Source organism: Chaetura pelagica, unplaced genomic scaffold (assembly GCF_000747805.2).
Source record: "Chaetura pelagica isolate M959 unplaced genomic scaffold, ChaPel_1.0 scaffold37, whole genome shotgun sequence".
Classification (NCBI taxonomy): domain Eukaryota; kingdom Metazoa; phylum Chordata; class Aves; order Apodiformes; family Apodidae; genus Chaetura; species Chaetura pelagica.
This window is the reverse complement of record NW_009954567.1, coordinates 6,329,313-6,353,191: the sequence shown is the minus strand read 5'-3', so window position 1 is coordinate 6,353,191 and position 23,879 is coordinate 6,329,313. Positions and strand designations below refer to the sequence as shown.

Below are 23,879 nucleotides of genomic sequence, written 5' to 3'. Positions count from 1 at the left end.
TGCATTATGACAGAGGAGATCTTGCAGCTACCATTTTTTAAAAAACAAACACTACTACTCATGTGTGGACTTTACACCAACTCTTTTACACAAAAATATTGATAAGAGTATCAACACACAAACAGTTCCAATTAACTCATTACAGAACACCAATAGATGTGCAACACTTGTAATACTCCTTGAACATGCACATAGCACTCTTACAAATCCCCATGTCTTCTAAAACATTTAATAGATGCACTGATGACAGCTGAAGTATAAAAATAAACACAATCATTCTATTAAAAAATTAGTGCAATTTTTTTTCTCATTTGAAAATGTGTATTTTTTTTTCCAGATATGTTTAATAGTAAGATTTTCTTACAAAAACCAAGTCCTGCACAATTGCAATTCCATCTCTGCTCATTCTGAATTTAATGACATATCTGATGACCTGGTATTGCACAACCTTTGATCAAGAGGTTAAAAAAATTAAGCTAATATTTCTAGCTCTGTTCTAAGTTTATTAGTTCCTTCAGTTATTCTCCATGGTCTCAATACATTATGTGTTTTCTTGAGAGTGACCCATTGACAATAATTTCTAAGAAGTGAGATATATCCATCTTAATTCATTTGTATGATTAAATAAACAGACCTAGCTTTCTTAGAGAACAGAGCACAGCATTCCTTGTGTCACACATTGTAATTCAATTTGAAGCAGAGCTACGCTTCTCTCAAATATATATAGGAAAGTTGAAAAATGTTTTCAACTGTCAGAGGACCGTTCAATTCAAGGCTGATTAAAACTTCATAATCCAGAAGTGTTGTAAAAGTCCCTTTTCTTCCAATAACTCCTCAACGAAAGGCTGACATCCAGTTTTATCAGTCATATAAAGAACGTGTGCAAAAATAATTTAATGTGAATATTCTATGAAGCAGTCAATTTTACTAAGATCTCAGACATTGACACAATGCTTCCTGTTAAAGGGACACCTGCACTAACCAGTGTTCAAAGGCTCACGTTAAGCTGATTAAACTATAATGTTCTCCCAGATCTTTTTCCAAGACATTTTCTCATACCTTTTTTTTTTAAAAAAAGAAAAACCAACAAAGATTACATTGCAAATCTGAAAGTCAGTCCAGTTTGGGGCGTTTTTTTTTGGAAGGCTGGGTTGACAGGTATGTTTCACCACAGTATTTTTTCTACACAATATGGGAGAAGGTCCCTTTAACAAGGAAGGAGACAGGTATCACTTAATCAGGATGTGGGAATGGAATCTGTACCTATGGGTAAATGGCAATGCGTTCTGGGTTGGTTCAGCCCTTGTTTCTGAGTTCGGTGTCACTTCCGGAGTCGCTCTCTCGTCATCTGTCCCATTAATACTTTCTGGCGTTAAAGGAGACTGAATATCCCCTCCAGCTGATTCCTTAAGTAAGATAAACAACACATTAGAATTACAAACTGACCTGCCCAGGAAGGCTATGTGCATTTAAGCACTAACATTAACTTAAATTATACACAAAGACTTACAAAGTTTGTGGAAAAAGTGACTTTCTGGAATGCTATGTGAGTTTCTATGCTGGAACAAATGTTTCACATGTTTTTATGGTCTCTGAATCATTAGCTGGCAGACTCATGCCACTGGCAGTCAGTACTGAACAGAGAAGAGCTACGAAGAACAGCACTGCCAGGGAAGTGTACAGAATACTTAATGAGAAAACAGTATTATACTTCACAAAAAAGGAAGCTGCAATTGGCTTGGTTTATTCATGATTTTAGAACCACATACTCCTCCTTTTCTTCTGTTCCATATTTAGTCACCATTAAAAAGTGGCTTGATATGTGCAGTGAAGTCTGCTTGTTTTATTTTAAAGACTCTTTTGTGACTGCATGTGTTTTGTTTGTAAGAGATTGAAATTTAAGGGATCTTTTGATTAATTCCCCTCTGTTAGGTTTAGTTTACATACATACATTTTTATACTGCTACTTGGCATCACTGGAGTGCTGCATACTTACATACAGCAAGGCTAGAGCTCCTTTAGAAAATGCAGATGTCTGACAAACTCTTAAATAGTAGAATAGACATGAGTCAGACTCACATTTACACATCATGTTGAAAGACACTAATCCTCAGAGCACATGCAAGTCCAGGACTGGTGAGCAAATCAGAGTTCAGTATCCTCCAGAAACTCATATATGATACAATAGTGGTTTTACATCATAGGAGAGCTGCTAATGCTTTCTTCCTAAATGCATGAAATATCTATTTGTAGGTGTCATAAGCAGGAAATATCAGGCCTTATAATATGTTACTGATTTACAGGAAGACTTGTTATTTTCAATTCAAGTACTGCATTTTCCATATAATAGCTATACAGTTGAACATTAGAATTAAGTTAACCTGCTCTCCCAGCTAGACAGGTGATAATCTCTTTTTAAGCTGACCACTGTTTCTTCCCCAGCTCTGTATCAGTATGTCTGAAGCTATCAGGGTGTCTGAAGCTATAATTGTATGGAATAAAAACTTTCATTATACCAGAACATCTCATGAACATGTTCATAAACTTCTTTTACTCACTCCAATTATTATAAAAGGGAACATCTTATTTGTAAACATTTGTAAAAATTTTATTCTTTGTGTCTTTTTCTTATCTATAGTTCTTTATTCCTAGCCAGCTTCATAATAGTTGACTGCAAATAAATTATTTATCAGGCAGGGATAGTTTAGAGTGTGTGAGAGCACTGATTAACCTGTATTATTGGTGGAAGAAATACATACTAGAATGTGATGCTTTCCTTGCACAAAATCAGTCCCTCATGAATTCACAGGCAGTGAACCTTCAGGTAATACATAGACTGTGATGTTTGAATTAATTTTTGTCACTTGAATTTCAATCACATTAGAAGTCTATGAAAAATACACCTAGGTGGAACTAGCATGAAAGGTTTTCTTCTATTGAATTAATTCTTATACATTCACACCTAAACATTTTAATAAATAGGCCCAAAGCTTATGGATCTAGCAAAACTGCTGTAGGAATTTTAGCTAAAGATACAAGCCATCCAAATTTTTTAGGGTGTGTTATGCATTTTTTAGAATATCTAGTGTAGTTTGGGAAGAGGAGGAAATAAAAAATAAACTCTTGGGTCCATAAAGGCTTTAATTTAATGTCAGTGGAAACTGTTTATTAAATCAGATGATAATACACACAAAACCATGTATAAAATATTTCATGTGCTTAATACTCTTGTCAACTCTGCTATCCTTTCACACTTAGCTTTAATTCAGTTTCAGTTCAGTAAAACTGTTCTACAGAAATCAAGATTTATTTTTCTACTTTTAAAGTACTAATACTTAATAGTTTTGAGTATAAAATAACAAGATTCTTTCTTCCTGAAAGTAGGAAACAATTTGCATTCTTATAATAAAAAATAGGACTTACATTATAAATAGCAATTTATATATGTGGAATTAAAACAGTGTAAGCTAACTATTTCTGCTTTTTAATCATAAGAATTTAATAAGAAGGTGCAGAATGGAGACACCTGCGCATGTGCATTGTATAACCTAATGAATGCTAAATATAATAGAACCTGAAGTCAGTATTAAAAGGTTTACAACCTAATTTAGTCGTTAATAAAAGTACACATCTCTCATTACGTGAGAAACATGGCAGAATAAATGCAAAAATTTGAAAACTGTTGCAGTGCAAATGCTGAAAGTAATTTAAAGTGCAACAAAAATGCTGAACAACAAAATTTTTGCTTAAGGGATGCCAGAAAAGTGTGGAAGGTGATGATGACAGCCAGATTCTACCTTCTTTAAAAAAATGGAGTATTTTCATCTAGTTAAGACTTGAAGTTGAGAACAACATTTCCTATAAATGGAGGATTAGACTCAGTATTGGTTGTCCTTGTAAACTAGTTGAAGGCTACAAGTGGAGGCTACAAAAGGCAGTAGGTTATACACAATTAACATTTTGGCAAAACCTTGAACTAAAAAATTGTTGTAATTCTAAAACTTTCCAGTCAATAGCTATTCTTAATAGTCTGTATAGGAGGGACTCAGAATAACAGACATGACTATTTTGAGTAAATTACCACACAATTTCAGAAATTAACAGAGGTCTTAATCTGAAATGACTGAGGTCAAAAGAAATACCCAAGGATAGGCTGTTGCTGCTGAGAGAAAAAGAAGAACTGAGGTTCAGGCTCCAGTTCATTGTAAGACTGATGGGGTGAGACTGCAAACTGCACAAATTGCTGTTTGGTTCTGTACTCGGACCTAATGAAAGTTAGTTTAAGAAAGAAAAAAAAAAAGAAAAAAAAGGCAGGGGACAGGGAACAACACTGTCAGGTTCTTGCTTCATGTAGCTCAGTGAACTCCAGATAAGAGTGTTTCTCTTTCAGTGCACAGGCAACCTTGCAACTGAAAATAGACCACTGTAAGAACTATGAGCTTATAACACGAGAAAAATAATTTGCTATATTAAAAGATGGGTCTGGAAAATAGGAGGTGGCACAGTAGGGGAGCCAGTATTTAACATAAAAAAGATAAGAGCACTACAAAGCTTTATTACCTAAAGCTTTGTTAAAGGGACCAGATGGGGTACCTGTGTGCACAGGGGGTCTCAGAAGTACCAAAATAACTAACTTATTTATAGACTGAACCCTCCAAACACACCAGGTATATATAAAGCGTATATTATTCTATTAATCCACCTTAAAACAAACGGGTTGAAAGCACAAGTTCTCTGACACAGAAACAATGTTTCCCTCTTCATTTCAAGATGGCATTGTGCACTTGGTGGGACTTAAACATAACCAGCATCTCTCTTGTAATTTGTTGGTCGATGTCACTGTCTTTCTCTGTATAAGTAACCTTCTTTGGACAGCCAAAGTAAATGGTGATTCTATATATTATTTGATAATCTAGGAAATTAAAGCAAAGCTTGCTGGTAAATAGGAGAACAAGCAGTATTAAAGAAACAGTAAGAATGCAGTTTAAGAACAGCAGCAGCATAGCTTAGGGGAAAAGGAAGCCTGCTACAAAGTAGCTGCAAATTTGGCTATGTATTACTTTCTTTCTACTCGATGTTTCATGTACACACATAAGAATATATGCATCAGATGAAACAGTGTATATATATAAAAAACTCAAGAGAGGACTATTGCTTTCTGGCCATTGAGGCACTTCTCTGATGGGAATTCATAGACAAATAGTACCAACTGTGTCCTAAAGATTATAGCACCTTAGAGAAGCAGCCTGACTTCAGCAGACTTTAGGTAAGATTGCTTTTAAGTTTTAACTTGGCTGATTCTGGGAAGTTCTTGAATTACAAATACCTGTTCTATTTTGGAGAGATTTCTGTTTTTATATCTCCTACGTTGCTTTTTTTTCCTTCTTATTTCACAACAGGTTTCTGCAGAACAGTTAGAATTGAAACTCAAACATACCAGTAGTATTTGCAGGGTGTCATCAAATACTGAACAAGAAAACATCTGTGCAGGGTTTTGTTAAAATAGTAGAGATACTTCGAAAAAGGTTCAATTTGCAGGGACATAATGAATGCAGAAAAAAGGATGTTCTTTTTCTCTTTTAGAATTGTTTACCAGGGGGTGGGCAATGTACCGTATCTAGTACTTTAATTGGTAAATAATAAGGGTGATTTTCAAAGCAGTGCCAACAGAAATACAACATTTTATTAAGTTTGGCATGTACATTTTCCATTTTTGATTCGCAGTATCTTCCTATGTATTGTTAATGTAATGAAGAAGGATATCTGCAAGTCCAAAACAGCAGAGAGATTGACACTTGTAGCTAACTGGGCTACTATTACAGAGTTCCCTATTTACACATTACCTACCAAAGTCTTTCCCGCAAAAGCAACCCAAAAAAAGCCAGTTTTCTACAAAGTCTTGACCAGTCACTGAAAATATCTTCCTCTTTTATTCTCCCTCTCTGCAAAGGATCACTATGCAAAAGGGGGAGAAGAGCTGTAAAACAACTGAGAAAGGCAACACTAGAATTATTTGCCCTGTAGCCACTTCTTGGCAGATGATCAAAATGACAGCAAGTGCTCCTCCAGATGCTTCTAGAGTCCCACCTTCCCTCCCCACTATCAAGCACAAATCTTTCCCTGAGCCAAAAACCTCTTTGAATGAGCCCCAGCACCATGGAAGTGCTGCAGTTTGCCATGATGCCATCATTCCTCATCTGCTCCAAATCCCCAGCATTCCTGATTCAACTCCCTTATCTCTGAGGAACTAATGAGAAGCATCAAATTTGTTAAGACTGATGTGTCACCACTTGCACTAGCTGTATCTCACAGAGTAATACACTAACTTATCAACACAGTGAAAAGCCCAGAGGTGAAAAGTAAGGCCTGAATATGAAATTATTCCTAAGTGTGCATTAATTAAATTGCAGTTCTCAATGTGCATTATAGAATCACTGAAGGTAACATTTCTTTAACTGTCTACAGTATAAAAAGTTAGGTTCCAAGTATAAAAGGAAAACTCTACAGGAAAGTGAACAATATAAATATCTCATATAGTTTAAGAGAAAGCTTTTACCCTGGGCAGCTGCTAGACAAAACCATCTTGTTTCTAAGTGCGTAATTTAAATTTATGTCCAAATCAAATAATAAGTCACTCCATTTGACAGTGTGAGACTTAACTTCTGAGTCCAGGCTATTAATCAGTATGTCAAAAGAGAAGCAGAGTAATTCAGAGTAAATGTTCTACCCACGATACGGAGCAACTAAAGACCTGGCTGAGGCACTTAATGTACAGTTGGCTTTAGAAACAGTTAAGTTTAATACTGAAAAACCTATTTCCATTATCTGTGTTTATTTATGAAATTTATCAGAAATGCAGAGACAGTCTAGAAAACCAGTACAAAAAACCCACAACTGCCTCATTTTTCTCCTGTTACAGTAGAGAAAGCAGCTTCCCGTTAATAGCTAAAGCCAAACTGGCACTTGGGCAAAATGCCTACTGGGAAAACAACATGAGGTTGGCTCACTGTGTATATTCTTGTGGTTTTCACTGACTTCTCTTGGAAGGACATCAGATGTAGCTTCCTGGTGGCAATAAGACTATTCATACAGCATGCTGCAAACTGCCTGCCATCCTTGTTCCATCAAAGCTCAGGAATGTGTTTCAGTGCAAAACACCCAAGAGATACACTGATTGAATGAATTAAAGACTTAACAGAAAAAAAGACTCAGCTGCACTAATCCCTCTCAACTCAGGAACCCCTGCTACAGTTTTAAAGCTGCTGCATCGTCCAACAGAAGAAATTGCCTTTGTCTTCTCTGTTGCTTAAAACTAAGCAAATAGCTACACACAGAGCTAAACACTGGAGGAATTCAGGGGCATAAAAGACTCATGCAATTTCTTTTTTTGAAAATTAGCTTTTTTCGAAGTACTCATTTTCAAATAAATTAACTGTAGGCAAGACGAATGTAAATTACTATATTGTTCTATCCTCCTGGTAGGCTCATATTATTAACCCAGTTCATGTTTTCAGATACCTCTTATAAACTCTTCTTTTTCATCAAGGCTCATTGTAATAAAACTTCAGAACCAGCATGTCAATCTGTCATCTTCCTTCAACACATTTCACAAGTGAATACTACACAGCAGGAAATGTGTGCAAGATACAATACAGTAAGTAGCACAGATAGAAAGCACCAGGCTTGAATCAGGAAGTAAGACTCACTTGAGAGGGTGTACTTGTTAGCTCCATCTTTTCTTGGGATTTTTCCTTTGCTAGTCGTGCAGCTTCTTTGAATTCCTGAAATTTTTCAGCAAACTGAAGGTACGTATGTTTAAAAAAAAGGAAAAAGAGAAAGAGTAGGCGTGAAGCAGTACATTACATGCAGAACAAAATGCTGTACTTAACATTTTACAAAGTCAAATTCTGTCAGTGGAATGTATCAATTTTTCTCCTTAACAGATGAGTAACATAGTGATATACCTTTCAGACATGACGTACACTGCTTATATGTCACAAAAACAATAACGGAACCAAGTTTGATCTTTTGCTGATAGTGTTTAAAACCTTTACTTCAGACATGACTAGTAATAGTGACAAGCTGCCTTACACAGCTGCCTTCAAATTCAGGTTTTACTCTCCCCTTTGAAAACAAATGATCTGCTTCTGAAGCCTGCTGTGGTCACTATTAGCCTGGAGCTTTCAATTGGCTTAGTTCTTCCGTGACTGAAACAACACTGGCATCTTCCCAAATTTTACCAGCAGTTATAATTTCACTAAGTAACTAGGAAAGAAGCAGTGGGAATTTTTAGTCAAGTTCATTTCTGGATTGTTCATTGACATCAATCAAGTTAAAGAACACATTAACTGAACTCAACACTTGCATATACTGAACACTAAATTCAAGAATTGCACATTGAACTGCCATATGAAGCTTGATTTCTATGCTACATGTACCTCTTCCAGAAAATAGCTAAAGCAGCAATTTAGAAAGACATGCTCCCTTAAACTTGGAGAGATTAAATCAATTTATTAAGAACAGGGCCTAGTTTCTCTGCCTAGAGAAAAATTTGCATTCGTAGATCTCAGCTTGACACTACACTAACTGCTGTAGTAGCCAAGCATTTGTTTTTGTTTCCTACTGTTTTTATATAGGACATCATCTTATTATGATCAGCTTAAGACTGAAATTATTCTGCAAAAGTACTGGAAGCTTCACCATCAGCTTCTAAATCTCTCCAGGAGCAGCACACAAAGAAATTGTTTTGCGCTGCACGTATTATTGCACTGTCTTACTGCAGCCTTTCTGAACTTAAAGGGGGAGTACAAGAAATATGGGGACCAGCTTTTTAGCAAGGCCTGTAGTGATTGGAAAAGGGGTAATGGCTTTAAACTGAAAAACGGTAGATTGAGGGTAGATACTAGGAAGAAAAAAAACACAATGAGTGTGATGAAGTACTGGAATAGGTTGACCAGGTAAGTTGAGGATTTCCCAACCCTGGAAGTGTTCAGGGTCAGGTTGGGCAGGAACTGGAGCAATTTGGTCCAGTTGAAGATATCCCTGCTTTCTGCAGGCAGCTGGACTAGATGACCTTTGGGGGCCCCTTCCACCAAAACTATTCTCTGGCTCTATGATTGAGAAGGGATGCAGGCTACCCTTTGTGTGACACAATCTCCTTAACTATCTTCATTCAGAACTTCATTTGCTACACAAGATCTAAAAAAACCCTTGTCTTTAAACTTCTTCACCTAGTAGGATATTAGTAGTTGAGGAAATACGATTCTTCTGTGCTTGTATCCTGTGTTTCACCTGCCAAGTTGCTTAAAAGCATGTTTCCTAAATATAGGAGACAAAAGATACCATCCTGAAAGTCTAATCCAGCATCAAAAAATGCTTCAACACAGCTGACAAGACTGGCAACAGATCACCAGAACTAGATAATACTTATTTAAGACTTGTACATAGATCTGACAGGTAACCTAACATTTAAATCAGCTTTAAGACTAGAACATTGGTACACAGAAAACATGAGGCTGAGGTTTAGACTAAATGGCTGAAGATGTAATAAGCAGTAAATATGATCTTCTGTATCAGTGGTAGAAATTGTAAAAAATATATGTGATAGACAGATAAATAGATAACATTCTAAGAAAGAGCCAACAGGGTGAATGTAGTGGAAGTTCTCATAAATTTACTATAATTGCTTGAGATAAGTCAGGTGATGGATAGTAGCAATCCCCTGATAAAAATTCCTGAGTAACAAATACTAAATCTCATGGTATGAAGAAAAGGTTCTCTGAAAGAACAATATTTTAAGGAAAAGCTGAAAAATTCTAAGAGCCTCTTGAAGTCTCCCTGCACAAGTACCTGTTGTGGCACTGTTGCCATTTAGCACACTCTTCAGTTATACGGAATAAATCAGGTCAACTACTTCAAAGGGGTAAGAGAGACTGCAAACCTGAAAAGGAATCAGGCTACTATCAGAAGCAAAGAGTTACATCATGAATGAGAAAGTCATACCAGTTTCTCCTGAAATCATTCCTCCTCCTGCAGCAGCAAGAGGGACCCTGTTAGCAAATTCTGACTCTGTGGAAGGAATCTTTCAGGTATCACTGCCTTCCAATGGAACAATCTTGAGGTGAATTTATGGTCTAGCATGTTGATAAATGGTCTAACGAAGATAAACAGATGTTTAATTAATTTTCTTCTATGCTGCTTGTATAGGGAGTTGATTAGAGTACCATTATTGTTCTATAAGATTCTCTCAACTCCACTAGTTCTCAGTCACAGTAACTGTACAGAAAGAGGTAACCACTGTTGCACTCCACCCTGATAATTAGGTAAGGATGACAAAGAAACGTGAACCAAAACAAATAGTCCAAAAGTCAAACATTTACTTTAAGCTAAACAGAAAATTATCTGAGAATAAGCAGTTTATTCTACCTTCTCTGATTATATTTGCTTCATAACCTGTTGAAATCAGTCACAGACTAGACTAAATTTCTGTGGTTGCAGGCTGATTTTTGACTGCTGGAACCTGAAATACTTCACTGGGGCCCACAGACACTATTGCAAAACAAATTACATACAGCAGGGCTGTCTGCTTAAGGACTTTGATAAATCAAATACAGAAGAGAAGTTCCAGAATCGATTTTTAAGGCAACTTCTAGAAGCAATTTGTTTCTGAACAAATGAATTAATATAGTTTATTTGTTAGCCTTATAATTAATATCTAGTAGTACCTTGAGCCCTAAATTAGACTTCATGTCTTAAGAGTGCTGAGTGTACCAAAGAGTGCCCTGGCTAATCTGAGTACAATGCCAGTGCACAGAAGTAAGAATTAGTAACCTGAGAAGAGAGACAAGACAAGAAAGCAAATATTGACATGATCTCTCTAAAACTACGCAGCAGAACCAGGGTTTTTAATTCAGCTTTTCTGATTTCAAGACTAACATATATATACAAACTCTGGTGACTTAAACAGACTGTAACTGAAATAAAAGTTTCCTTTCCCCCACCAAATACAGTTTCTAATTTTAAAATAACACCAGAAAAAATGTACCTTTTTTAATTTTAGGAGCAACAACCAGCAATTTCATCTCACATATATATCAGATTCATAATTAAGATATAATACAACAGGAACAACGTGCTGAAAAGGTCCTGCAGATTCACCACCATAAACTTCAGAAAAGGTCTGTGACTTGGTATTTTTTGCAACAGATCTGTGCATTCTTCATAAAACACAGCAGTCTGAGTAACTGCTAATCAAACACGTACTTAACATACAATACCTGCTGTAGTTTTTCAGATTATTTTTCAACAGCAACATGGAGTTTTAAGCCAGAGGCATACTTAAAACTCCAAGACTTCTGTTTCAGAGCACTGAAAGAGTGGCATTTAAACTGTAATTAAGAAGGCAGTAAGTACCACATGGGAAGAGCAGGAAAAGAGTCAAGGGTAAGAGTGAAAAAAAAACACAAAATATTTTAATTGGCAAGGATAACCTGGTGTTTGAAGTCAGGTAAACACAATGTGCTAGGTACTTTGCCTCCAAAGAAGCCTTCTGTGATTAAAGAAAACAAGGTGGTTTATGAAAGAAGCAAAATAAATTAGCATTTATGCTAAATCCACTGCAATATTAATAAAATTACACATTGGTAAGTGGGTGCCTCTAGGACATACATACCAATTTAAGTAAGTGACAAGTGTCCAAGTTCATCAAAACAATGACAGGTGCATAAACACACAAGCAATATTAGTGTCATTCAGAATTTCCTGAGTATGTGTTGCTTCATCAAAATGATAGCTATCTGATTATGAAAGAAATCTTACAACTGTGTCACTTGTCCAAATAAAGTTCTCATTTTAATGGTCTTCCAGCAGCCTACCCTTGGATAGTAACAATTACTTTCTCAAAAGGGCTGGTAAGACATTTTTTTAACAAGCCAATCCCTATTCCTTACTTAAACATGGACAACATACTCCTTTTACTGTGCCTTGGCTTCCAGAACTTTTGGACACTTGAAAGATTCTTTGCTTAACGTGGAGACATGTTTTTAAACTGAACTGAAATTCCCCATCTGGAGAAAAATTACACTGGCTTGTACAGGTTCCTGAATTCATCTACCAGAGATATTGACATTATAAGGACTAATATAGAACATTGTTTTGTAAATTATTTTAAAGTAACAACAGTACTAAGCACTGAGTCAAGATACAATGAGCAGGAATCAAGTATCTTACGCTGCTTGAGTAGCTGAGTAACTACCCCTAGTCATACTTACTTTTGAAAGGTGATGTTCAGATGAAAATCCCAAGCCATAGACTGTATTCGCTCTGCTGTCTGCCCACTGGCCAAACTTCTGAGATGTTTTAGTAAATGTCATGTTGGGGGTGATAGTGCTATTTATTATTGCCTGAAAAAAAGTAATAGTTGTAAAAAAGGAGTTTTGTGATTTATATATATATATTTTTAAGACTACTCATAATTGAAAAAGCCAATACTGTAGTTGATTATCTGTGTTCACTGAATGAGACACAGACTGGGAACTAGGGAATAGCCTTCTAATTCAATCACCGCTAAAATTAAATATTTTTGCATACATTCTGTAAAAGAAGCAAAAATGGGGAGGGGAAGAGGAAGCACCTGTTTGAAAAAGCCATTTAGTAGTTAGCAAGTCTAAAAAAAGGCTTTTAAAGCACCTGCATAGCCTAGTTAGATCGGCATAGAAGAACTAGCAAAGTCCTTTTCAGTCTCGTAAGTGTATTTCTTTGTCCCCTAAGGCAATGCCTCTCAATCTCCACTGTAAGTTTCACTGTTGCACTCCCCCTACTGCTGTTGTGTATGCCATGCTCACTGGAAAACGTAATAAAACAAGAAGTACAATTTATTTTAAAGTTTCTGGTTTACAGTGTTTTTCCTTCACACACAGACAAGCCTGCCTAACAGTGATAAGGTCACATACACCAACTATAGAAGAGTTACTCTTAGAATAATTTTTCTTCTCTAGTTCTTGATACATACAGAATGGAAGAAGCACATCCTCTACCCTACAACTTCTGCTAAAGTAGACAAAAAATGCAACTATTAGATTATATGCTGGTTCTGCTAAAAGCAATTTAAAGTTTTACTATGGATTCCAAGAGTATTTTCACCACACTGAAGTTTCTCTAAAATATTTTTATGTGGAACTGTACAGGTGACCTAAGGTATCGCAGGATAAAGTCTTACACTGACACAAACAGGTTCCACTTAACTAAAAAACCTGATGTTTAGTACTGTTTATAACAAGCCAACATGAACAAGAAACGCTAGCCACAAAGCTGAAGATGTGTTTATGTGAAGTGAAATGCAGACACGCTTTCTCATCTGTCTGATGCTACTAAAAGTTGCAGTCACGTTTGTTAAATAATTCACCGTCCTCATTAATCACTAGTGCTTTGCAAGATCCACATGGAAAAGAACATTCTTAAAACTTCCCAGAAAACAGCACAGTGTGAGCAGAAAAATTCAGCAAGAATCTTTATTACATGCCAGTTACTGTGCTCAGTGGTTACTGTCAGTATGTGTTCTACTGCAACTGTCTCACAGTACTGAGCTGGGAATCTTTTAAACATCAGTGCACATGTTTCCTGCTTCCATGCCATGATAACCTCTGCCTTACCCCTGGCAGGTTAAAAGCCAGTGATTACTGAAGAACCCCAGAGCAGAAACAAAATCCACAGGGTCCAATCCATCTTCTCTATAGCAAACGACAAAATCTTCATTTTATTCTTTGTATAGTAGGAACTATACAGGTTTGTAGAGAGTAACTATTTTCTCAGAATTATGACAATGAGAAACTTCAACATCAGAGAGATCAAGTACTGCTCTTCAAAGCCCAAGAATTTCTAGAAGTCAAAATCAGTCTATACTACTTGTGTGAGACGGCCTTCTGGATGGACATTAAAATTAATAGTTACAGAGTTTATTTAGCACCCTTTGCTTTTGCTGAGATTTGGGTAGCACTGAAGCACAGCTACCTACAACATAAGATCTTCTCTTTAGTACTACAGGGGAAACCTGAAAAAATTTACAGTTGAGAGGCCATTTAAGCCCACAAACAGCTCCTATGTGTATATGGTGATTCTCAGATGAAGTGGTGGAAAGGAATATTGCAAAAAAATTCAGAAGAACACGTATTACAACACACAGGAATACAAGCAGAGATACTGCAGCACAAATTAATAAAATTGGAATATTCTGCAGTGGCTTTGGCAGATCTACTGTACTAAGTTAAACTAGAAAAGCAAATCTGTATGTAGCTGAGAATATCACACAGGCAGTTCTCTCCAATATCCTTTGCATAAAAATGCAAGTTTTGGCTACCGTTGTGAACAACTCCTGGAAGCTTCTGCAATTCCTGAAAACTTACTTTTGAACAAACAAGCCTCATCAAGTAAAAGCAGGATTTGCTGTGTGATCAGAGACTGGAGAACCATCTCCAGCATTAACTGTCCACAAAATGTCTCCTGAGATTTTCATACAGGAAAAACTGGTCAATGCAGCCACTGGTAAGTCAAATATCATGCTCCTTGCTTTAGGCATAAGGTTCAACGCCTAAACAACACAGCAGACTTACGCTTGCACTGTGGCCTCCAACAGACCTCATAAAAAACAGCAGGACATATAACGGACAGAAGAGATAATGTCAGACAGGGATGTAGACTTCTTGGAAAGGAGGTGTTCTTCTCTTGCATGCTTCTTGTCTTCTTGTGTCGTGTTATACTGCTTGGAATCCCACTTCTGAAATAACCCAGCAGAAGCTCAGAAACAGGGCTGTGCAAGTTCATTTAATGCCCAATCTTTCTTGTTGTGGAAGCTCTCAAAAGCAGCATGTTTGAAATCCAGTGTCCTGGGGACAATGTAAGAGGGAGTCTTCCTCCCATCTCAAGCTCTAGCTATGTTGTCTAGCTTGCTTAAGCCCTAGATCCATCCACAGTTTGATTAATTTGAACTTACACCACAGACAGAAAAGTGTGTGTATTATGTCATGGACACAACTTCCCCAATGCAGAAGCTGACTCTGAAGACTGGGACCTTATGATCTCCAAGCAACAGGTAGGTTTAAAGCCTTCAAGAGTGGCATTTGCTGCAGTGACAGTAACATACCTGTTTGCAAATTAACTCAGTGAAATGCCATGGAAAAAACAACCACTTTTTAGCTGAGCCTGCTGACTGCTTTAGTTGACCACATGGCTGGCTACAGAGGAGAGAACCCAGAAAAGGCTGTCTGGAACAGAATGGATTACCTATTTTGACAGCAGTCTGCATTTAGGCTAGATTATAGCAACTACCAAATTGCTTCCTTGCAAGGGAGAAAGGTACAAAGAAAGCTTTTTAAAACATAACTGTATTAAGAGTTACTGTGATTCTTCCTCTTATTTTCCAGCAGAGAAAATAAAGGAGGTCCCACTCCAGTGGACAGCATTAGTCCAAAGACAGAAAGTTTCTCACTGGAAAGATTACTTCAGACCCCAGTGATACAAAAAAGATCCTTTTCATTAGATTTACCAGCTTCACAAGGAAATAAATGTTTTCAATCCTCTCTGAATTAAAAGCTTTGGTATGCCAGATCTCTCATGCGCTAAATTAATTATGCTTTTTAAAAAGAGTAACGCTAGAGCATGCTACAGAGTCAGTGTCAGCTACTTCTGGAAAATACTAGATATGAATCCTTCATTACCTCCAGCTTAAAAAAAAAAAGGTTTATTTTTTACATTAAAATTTGTAATGAAGCCTGTCTTATCTACTCAAATAGGTATTGCTTTAACTGCTCTCCTGTATGCCAGATTTCACCAGCATAACAAATGTCAAACATTTCATCAACTTTAAAGAATGTTGTTAGTATAAATGTACAAGAAGATTTTAAAAACAGAACAGAGTCAATCTGACAGGCAGACATTTAGCTTTTGAAGAAAACCAATTTTGTTATATTTAGATTTTGTTGGAATAATAAAATAGCTTTCATGTTTTGCTTTCATATTAGGTTAGCTATGAGAAAATAGGGCATGTGTCTTAGATGTTTGTTTTACTGACTGCAAACCTAAGAGCTGCAAGATATGGAGCAGTGGACAAATATTATTTTATCATGTGCTAAAACTCATTACAATGCTAATAAAGACACCTGGTCTTTTTCATCTTCTTCAAAGGGAGATCACTGAAGATCTGTCCTTGCACGCCTTACTTAGAACCTGTATTTAGCATTAAACAGGTTATCACTTTAATGTAATTAATTTTTATAACAGACATTAAAATTTAAAGATCACCTACTAACACTGATGGGAGACTTGACTCAGAAATGATATATACAAGGCTCATGGCACCTATAGACTGGAAAACTATTATTTTCCTAGATCTTCTCTTCTTTTAGATAAGCACAAATTATTACGGTTTTCCCCCTATCTTGAATCTGTGAAAAAAACTATCAGAGAGTTAACTAGTACTGCAGAAGCCACATTACTTCATCTCCTTTTTCTCACTAACCACTAGAGATTGAATAGAAAAAGAGCAGGATTCTGGGAATAATCCTAGTGTCTCTCTGCAGTGTTACTGGAGAAATAATGGAGGCTTCCTTCCATTGCCTAGGAGAAAGAAGTACTAAATCACATTCTTCCAAGGAGCTATGAAATGACTACATAATTAATGAGAACTGAAAGCCTTAGCAACAACTGTTCAATGTTGTCATGTTGTACTGCATAAGAAATTCTATTTTTCAGGATTTCTCTGGATTCCTAGATCGGAAGGAGAAAAAGGCTGCACAAATACCATTTACTGAAGCGGTCAGAGAAACCAGCCCTGAGTTCTATCAGATTATTTGCACCAGGATCCCAACCATGGGCAACAGGGATCCAGATAGTGTACAAGACTATAAAATACAGCCTGTACACTGAATACTTTACAGTTTTACAAAATTTTCTGGAGTCAAGTTAGAGGAATACGCACAATTTTGTGTGCAAGGTATTTTAAGAGAAGACCTTACCTTCAGAAAACATTACACAGATTGCACTAAAAATGAGTGGAACTTGCTTCTCTAGGACCTATCTCAGCTGAATCCAGCTTATAGACCCATTAATATGGAGTAAGAAAACTGCTCTCTTTCCAAATACACCAAAGACCCTGACAAGCAAATTCCAGTGGGAATCTGCAATGTACAATAGCATCTCCCAGAGATGAGTGAAGATCAAGCCTTAAAAATGCCCTTTTGTTTTCAAGAAGAAAGATTTAACTTTCAGAAAATCAGCAGAGTTAGGTTTTAGGAATCCTACTGAAACCCACTGACCTACAGAGAAAGAAGAGTGCAGGACAAAAATAGCATTATCACTCAGACCTTAAGTATATCTCTGTCAGACTTTCCTTACTGCAGCATAAGTAAACCTTTGTGTGAGTTGCTATCACTTACTGACTTACTGCTCAACACCTGAGTCACTGGAACTGAGCAGCCACATATAAGTCATTCTCTCCTCCATACAAGCCCACGGGGTGCTGAAAATACCACCAGCCCCATGGTACACAGTAAAACCTAGTCGGATCCATTCCCTCCAAGGCAGAGGCGTTAACAGCTGCAAAACCAGTGTGGTTTGAGAAGTGGTTTTGGCCACTGGAAGCATGTGTTTTTAAGAAATTTTCAAGGTAAAATTTGTTTTAAAACAAAACAAACAAAGTCAAGAAAAAAACCAAACAGAAAAATAAACAAACAAAAAACCCATACCAAAAAGACCCACAACAAAATAATCTTTATTCAGCTTAATTTCAAAACATCTGTCTGACCAATCAACAATATTAGGCACTGCAAGCTCAGATACCAGTAACGTTACTGACACCCAGCTGTATGTCATATACCAGAAACACTAAATGTTAAGAATTTATATTTAGCCCTTCATACATACTATATTGTATACTTGCAGACACATTCAAAAATATGGAGTTTTACTTAAATATTTAAAAAATCTCTGGGAATTATGCTGAAAATGTCCTTAAAATTCTTCCATGGGTCTCCCTGCTATTCACCTGTTTATGTATCAGTGTTTTTATACCTAAAACAATGGTTCTTTTTAAATCGTTACTGGGATCTTAGCTCTTAGACATCCAACACGTGGATGAAAATATTAGTAGGATTGCAGCAACCATAGTGAGAGTACATAAAAGTGGTAGATTGCATTATCGATACACTTTGCAAATAGTACTGCAAATGTAAAGGAAATGCTTAAGTAGACAAAAGAACAAATAAACAGATTAACAACTACTTAATAATTTAACTCAGCAGCTACTTTGCAGGAGTTGCAACTTTGGACAAAAGCAGAAGAACCCCAGTGGATACCAGAATAAGGATTTTATGAACTGTGCAGATCAGTTGAGATGCTACACATTACTACTGGTAGTTTTTCTTTCATACAGCATCTGGTTCTAATTCTAAAGCCTTTATTTATAAACAGTCACACAAGAAGTTATTTTAGTGATTTGACAGAACTAAAAGAATAATCTGAAGGAATGCTAGGAAGGGAAGAAACAAAGCATGACTTAAACATGGAAAGATTCTGGTAGGCTTTGATACCAATCTTAATCACTTGAAGTCATGTAATAAAGGGAACTATTTCTATATACTTATTTATCATAGAAATTATCCTTCCTCAATTAAAATAGCAATACTCTGGATAATAAACAAAAATAAACAAAAAACTATACACACACACAAAAACAAACAAACAAAAAACAACAGAAAAAAACAATGCAGGGTATTTATTTTATATTTCAGCTTTCTATACATTGCCACAAAAAAACTGCTATGAGTATTTCAGTTCCAAACATCATGAACTGATGCACCTCCAGAAGTTGCAAATTAAAGTCTCTTGAAAGGATTACAATTTTTTTGTTACACTTTATACACCTTTAATGTCCTTATTGCAGTTTTCTGTTGTTTGTACAGTTACTGTTTTCATACCCATTTGGGGTAGAACCTAAACAACAGCAAAGCATTTTGTCCATGCCAAATTTGTTTCTTCCACTAGGTTTCTTACAACAGCAGCTCAACAAATTATCCTTACTAATAAAAAAATTTAAAAGGACAAAACCAGAAAAAAACAACCCCAAACCAAATGAGTTTTGATAACAACTTACCCTGAAGAGTTTTATTAGAAGAGAATCCTCACATTCTCTACAGCAAAATTGGAAGTTTACATAATGAAGGATTTACTAAGTGATTATGGGCAATGAACAGATGTCCTTCATAATGCAGAAGCCAATGATCTTGATAGACCATTGAATGTGGAGACAAAATCAGGTTATTGCAACCCTATTTGTACTTTTTTGTGCATCTCACGGGGAATATCTTTGTAGTTTTTTCACAATATTACCTATGTAACAGGTCATCACTTAAATTCAGCAACAGACTTATAAAAAAAATGAACACATGGAAAATACATTTTTTTAATAAACACTGAAAATATGTAATAAAGTCTTTAAGACATGTAATGAAGCCATGTTACCATTTTAACATGACAGTAATCTGTTACTCCGATAATGACAAGAGCATTTGAGAAGATAGACAAAGCACATCAGACTAGAAAATAAATACAAAAATTGACAAAGCAAGAAAGTTCTCTAACTTAACACTTACCTTTGAGCCATCCAAACTGATTATCCTGTAGACATTTCTTGTGCTGTCATAGAAGTAGGACACAGTAACAGCATGCTTGCTGGTGGGAACCCAGTTCTTCTTAGTGTTTGGGTCAATCTGGAAGACGTGAGCTCGGGTGCTAAAGATGGGTTGTTCTCTAAGGATAGAGAGTAAAAGTTGCTTATCTGATTTGCTTATAGTATCATTGCACACCAGTTGTCTAACAGTTGTGCCAATCAGGATGTACACATTTAACTTTGCATGATAAATCTTTCCCCAGAACTTCTGTATGTGCTACTGCACAGAGCAGGTATGTTCATTAATATACATATGCAAGCAAAATGCAAGTCTTCTAAGGCAAAAATCAGAATCTAGCTGTCGAGTCAGATAAAGGCAGACATCCCTAATATAGATTCAGCCCTGTCCCATCGTCTCCCCATCCCTCACCTTCCATCTATCCCTTCAAACTAACTAGCATAATACATGTATAGCTTAATCTCATTACACTGCACACTACAGAATGTTGATGACTTCAGACTCGATCTTCTCAAATTAATACTCTGATTATTCTAATCAGTTTTATGCCATAATCTGAAACTGAACCAGCTGATTCAATGCAATTACCCCAAACCAAACATTAATTAGACCAGGAACATGTGCTGTGAAACCCTTAATCTTTGGAGCTTCATACCTGAACATTTTCATAGCAATATTAAATATATATAACATGCATGGTTCAAAGCTACTGTTTAGCAAATGATATTATATATATGGAAAAGAAAACCCTACATTAGAATTTACAATTTACTTTCCCCATGATCACTATCAGGACATACAGTATTGCACAGAAATCTAAAAATATTTTAGCATTACTGAGAAGATTGACAGTTTGAATTTAGCTACCTTTTAGTGACAAAAAGATTGCTATATCCTTCAGTGAATGTTGCCATCAAATCCCAAAGATATTAAGTACCAGAACTTTAAGTTGGATTTAACATTTTAGGTTTTTGTTTTCTGCCATTTCCAGGATGTGAAGAAACATATCCTTTGACCCTGCCCTCATTTCCTTTTAGGAGATAAGTTTTTAATACCCTTTTATGCCAAAAATAAAAGCAAAATTAAAAAATGGGATTTTGGGTACTCATAGTTAAAGGATTTAACCTGGCCTTGTTACAAATAGGTACATATGAACTCTTGGAAATATCTCTACTGCTTGGCAGCAAGAGCAGCTGAGACCAACATTCTTTCAGATTTTTATTATTCAGTTGGGAGTTAAGGCTCCTCGAAGCTCATCTGCCAGAAGATGTGGTGTTCTGATATTGGATATTGGAAGAAGTGACAGAAAAGATACAGAACAGATCAAAGACAGCAAAACAGATAGTTTCAGTGAATGCCAAAGAAGAAAGAAGGCAGGCCAGGGGGATTAAAGCACATGCTAGTCCTCCATACAAATGTCACTGTACCCTCAGCAACAGTTCATCTTTGCCTTCTAAATTACCAAACTATAGGAAGCTGGGTGGCTGCTTCCCTCATCCCAATCATTTGTAGAGCAGAGGCTATGCAAAGGTGACTCTTTCAGAGCCCTTTTATTTAACAGAATCTTTACACTAGTTCTCACCACTGTTTTGAGTATCTACAATTACTTCTTCCATCACACTTAAACTTTAGTTCTTGTATTCAGTATCAGATACTTTTTGCCTTTACGTCTCAATTTAGCACATCCAAATGCAATGTGATGCATAATACTATGATGCAACCAACTATTTAGCTCTGTAGAGTTAAAGAGCCCGTTAAAACAAAAATCTTAGAAGCCTGACAATTACTTGTATGAAGACTGACACTGAAAGAAAAAAATAAAGGCTCTGATCATAGTAACTAAAGATGGAAGAGCTGAATCTGTGTGTGATTAATGAAACCACAACTGACCAGCACAGATACTGAATTCTGTCACAGTATAGTATATGACTGTGACTTACAACACACCATGGATTATTATTTTAATATGAAAAAAGGTAGTAGAAAACTGTATGACTAAAGCAAGTGAGTGTCAGTAAAAGTCTGACTGTTCAGCCCCAAGTTGCTACTCTCTTGTACTGTCAGCACAAAAATCTTCCCCAACTAAATATCCTCAAGTTGTTTGATGAGGTGGCCTGCACGATCCTGCTGATTGCTCAGCAGCGTTGCCCAAAGATAAACCAGAGCACTTTGCAAGGCAGGTCTGTGTGTCTAGCACAGACATTACAATTAGGTATGGAAGTGAATAATTGAAGCTTACTTACACTTGCTACATCATGTCTGATAAAACTACAGTTACAGTATTTTCTCTCCATGTTTTAGGTGAAACTACAGCTTTTCTGAATGGCAAGCGGTCTACTTTCTATGGAAAGAACACGGCTCCCTTCATTAAACTAGTTGGGTAAATAATTATTTTGCCAGATTACTGGGGTAATTAGGACTTTTTTCTGACAAAGACACTAAACTTCAGATGCCTCTAGAACGTGACCAACACTTCGACATTCGATGATGAATACTTATGATTATTTCTTCAAACAAATGGGAGCTATGTACCTTATGTCTACATAACTGAATGTGCTACAGAATCTGTCACTCATGTGCCACTGAAGTCCTTTGAAGCTGCTGTAAAATTAGGTTATCTGTACTTTTCTGTAGCAAGAAACTACAGAGCTACTTATATTTTATATTTGCTAAAACATTCAGAAACAAATAAAGGTAATATACATAACATACAATGATTTGTAACTTCAGATAATCAATCTTTACTCAAACTTTTTGTTCTTCCATTACCCATCATACATGATGCCCTTCCAATGCATAAGTTTCAATTAAGTCAGCTGCATTAACACTAGATACAGGAGTATTAGTACTAGTTAAATAGAAGAGTTTCTTTTTTACCTTTGTAAATGCTCAGACAGTAATAATAAAAAAAATTACAATATGCATGCTATATATATTTGATACATAAAAATTTTAAAATCTACTTTTGCCTACATAGGAAAAGGAGAATAGCTCTAAATAAGAAAAAACAATCCTTTAAAAACCCCTACCTCACATGCGTGTTTTTCCAGGTGGCAAATTTGCACAGTGTATTCTGAGCCTCTACAATACTTGCCTTCCAAGGCAGTTTCTCCCCTTATCAGACAACATGAGTGCTGGCATGATCTCTCACATATTTGCGAATTACCATCAGGTTTGGGATAGGACAAAAACCTTTTTGCTTTTTTCAAAAGCATGACAGTATACCAAGACACTACAGCTTTCCCTTAATGCCTCCCTACAGTCTTAAAAATTACCATCCTTAACTTGTTTTTGAAGCTGTAGTAATCTTTTGTTACTCTAAGCAGATTGAGGAGTGAACCCTGGAAAGAAATGAGGAGAGGGATTAAAAGTGCAGCTACAGTCAAAAATTAATCTGTCAGCTATGGCATCCAGTCACAGCCAATTGCATGGCTTCTTGGAAGTCTGAGTCAAAAAGCTCTGCAAAAACAACTCAAAGCAACTGAAAAACACAGAACTTCCCTTATTCCTAAAAATGTTCTGAAGTCTGATAAATGTTGTATGTGGTAGAATGGGGGATGTTACTTTATAATATGGGCTTCTTGTTATATGAAACTGTTCTGAAGTAAAATCTTTCTGGACAGAAAATGACTGACAACTGCCATCTTGAATTAACATCATAAAGTACTTGAACAAAACATACCCAGCACACTTATGAAATTACTAAATCCTCAGATTTTTCTTTCTATATTACATACATACAATAACAACTTTCATGTCTCAAAACAAGCTTTGAGACAGTAAAAAAAGTGGAAGCTACAACTCAGCAACCAGATCGAAATCTCTCCCATATCACCAGCAAATTATCTAGTGCTACACTTACTTCTTAGACCTGCTTTTGCTGTTAGATTTTGGGTACTGTTTTGTTCCCATTTAACAATCAGCTCTATCTGAAACCTGAACAAAGAAGTTTCAAAGATGGCAGAAATAAAGAACATGATTTGATGTCAATTAACTTTAGAAGACAATGGGGCAACCCCCCCATTGAACCAATGAAATAGCTTCTAATATTGAGGGGTATATAATTAAACAAAACCATTGCTGAATCCACTTCTTAAACGGCACTGCACTAACATTAGATGAACTGAGTCATAGCTGGTTTTAGAACTCAAATTGACTTAGCAGCTTTAGTCCAGTGAATGGGAAATCACAACATGCTCTAAG

General features: G+C 36.3%; 1 protein-coding gene across 1 annotated transcript in view; it reads right to left on the bottom strand.

The window, feature by feature from the left end:
* HOMER1 (homer homolog 1 (Drosophila)) overlaps window positions 1-22,456 on the bottom strand; it is a 60,068-nt gene extending 37,612 nt beyond the window's left edge. Inside the window, exons 1-5 of the mRNA XM_010005422.1 lie at window positions 22,446-22,456; window positions 19,641-19,797; window positions 12,270-12,401; window positions 7,707-7,799; window positions 1,264-1,406 (exon numbers count right to left, since the gene is read on the bottom strand). Coding sequence (XP_010003724.1) covers window positions 1,264-1,406; window positions 7,707-7,799; window positions 12,270-12,401; window positions 19,641-19,797; window positions 22,446-22,456 — 536 coding nt within the window. The remainder of the gene's footprint in view (window positions 1-1,263; window positions 1,407-7,706; window positions 7,800-12,269; window positions 12,402-19,640; window positions 19,798-22,445) is intronic.
* Between the last annotated feature and the right edge of the window lie 1,423 nt (window positions 22,457-23,879).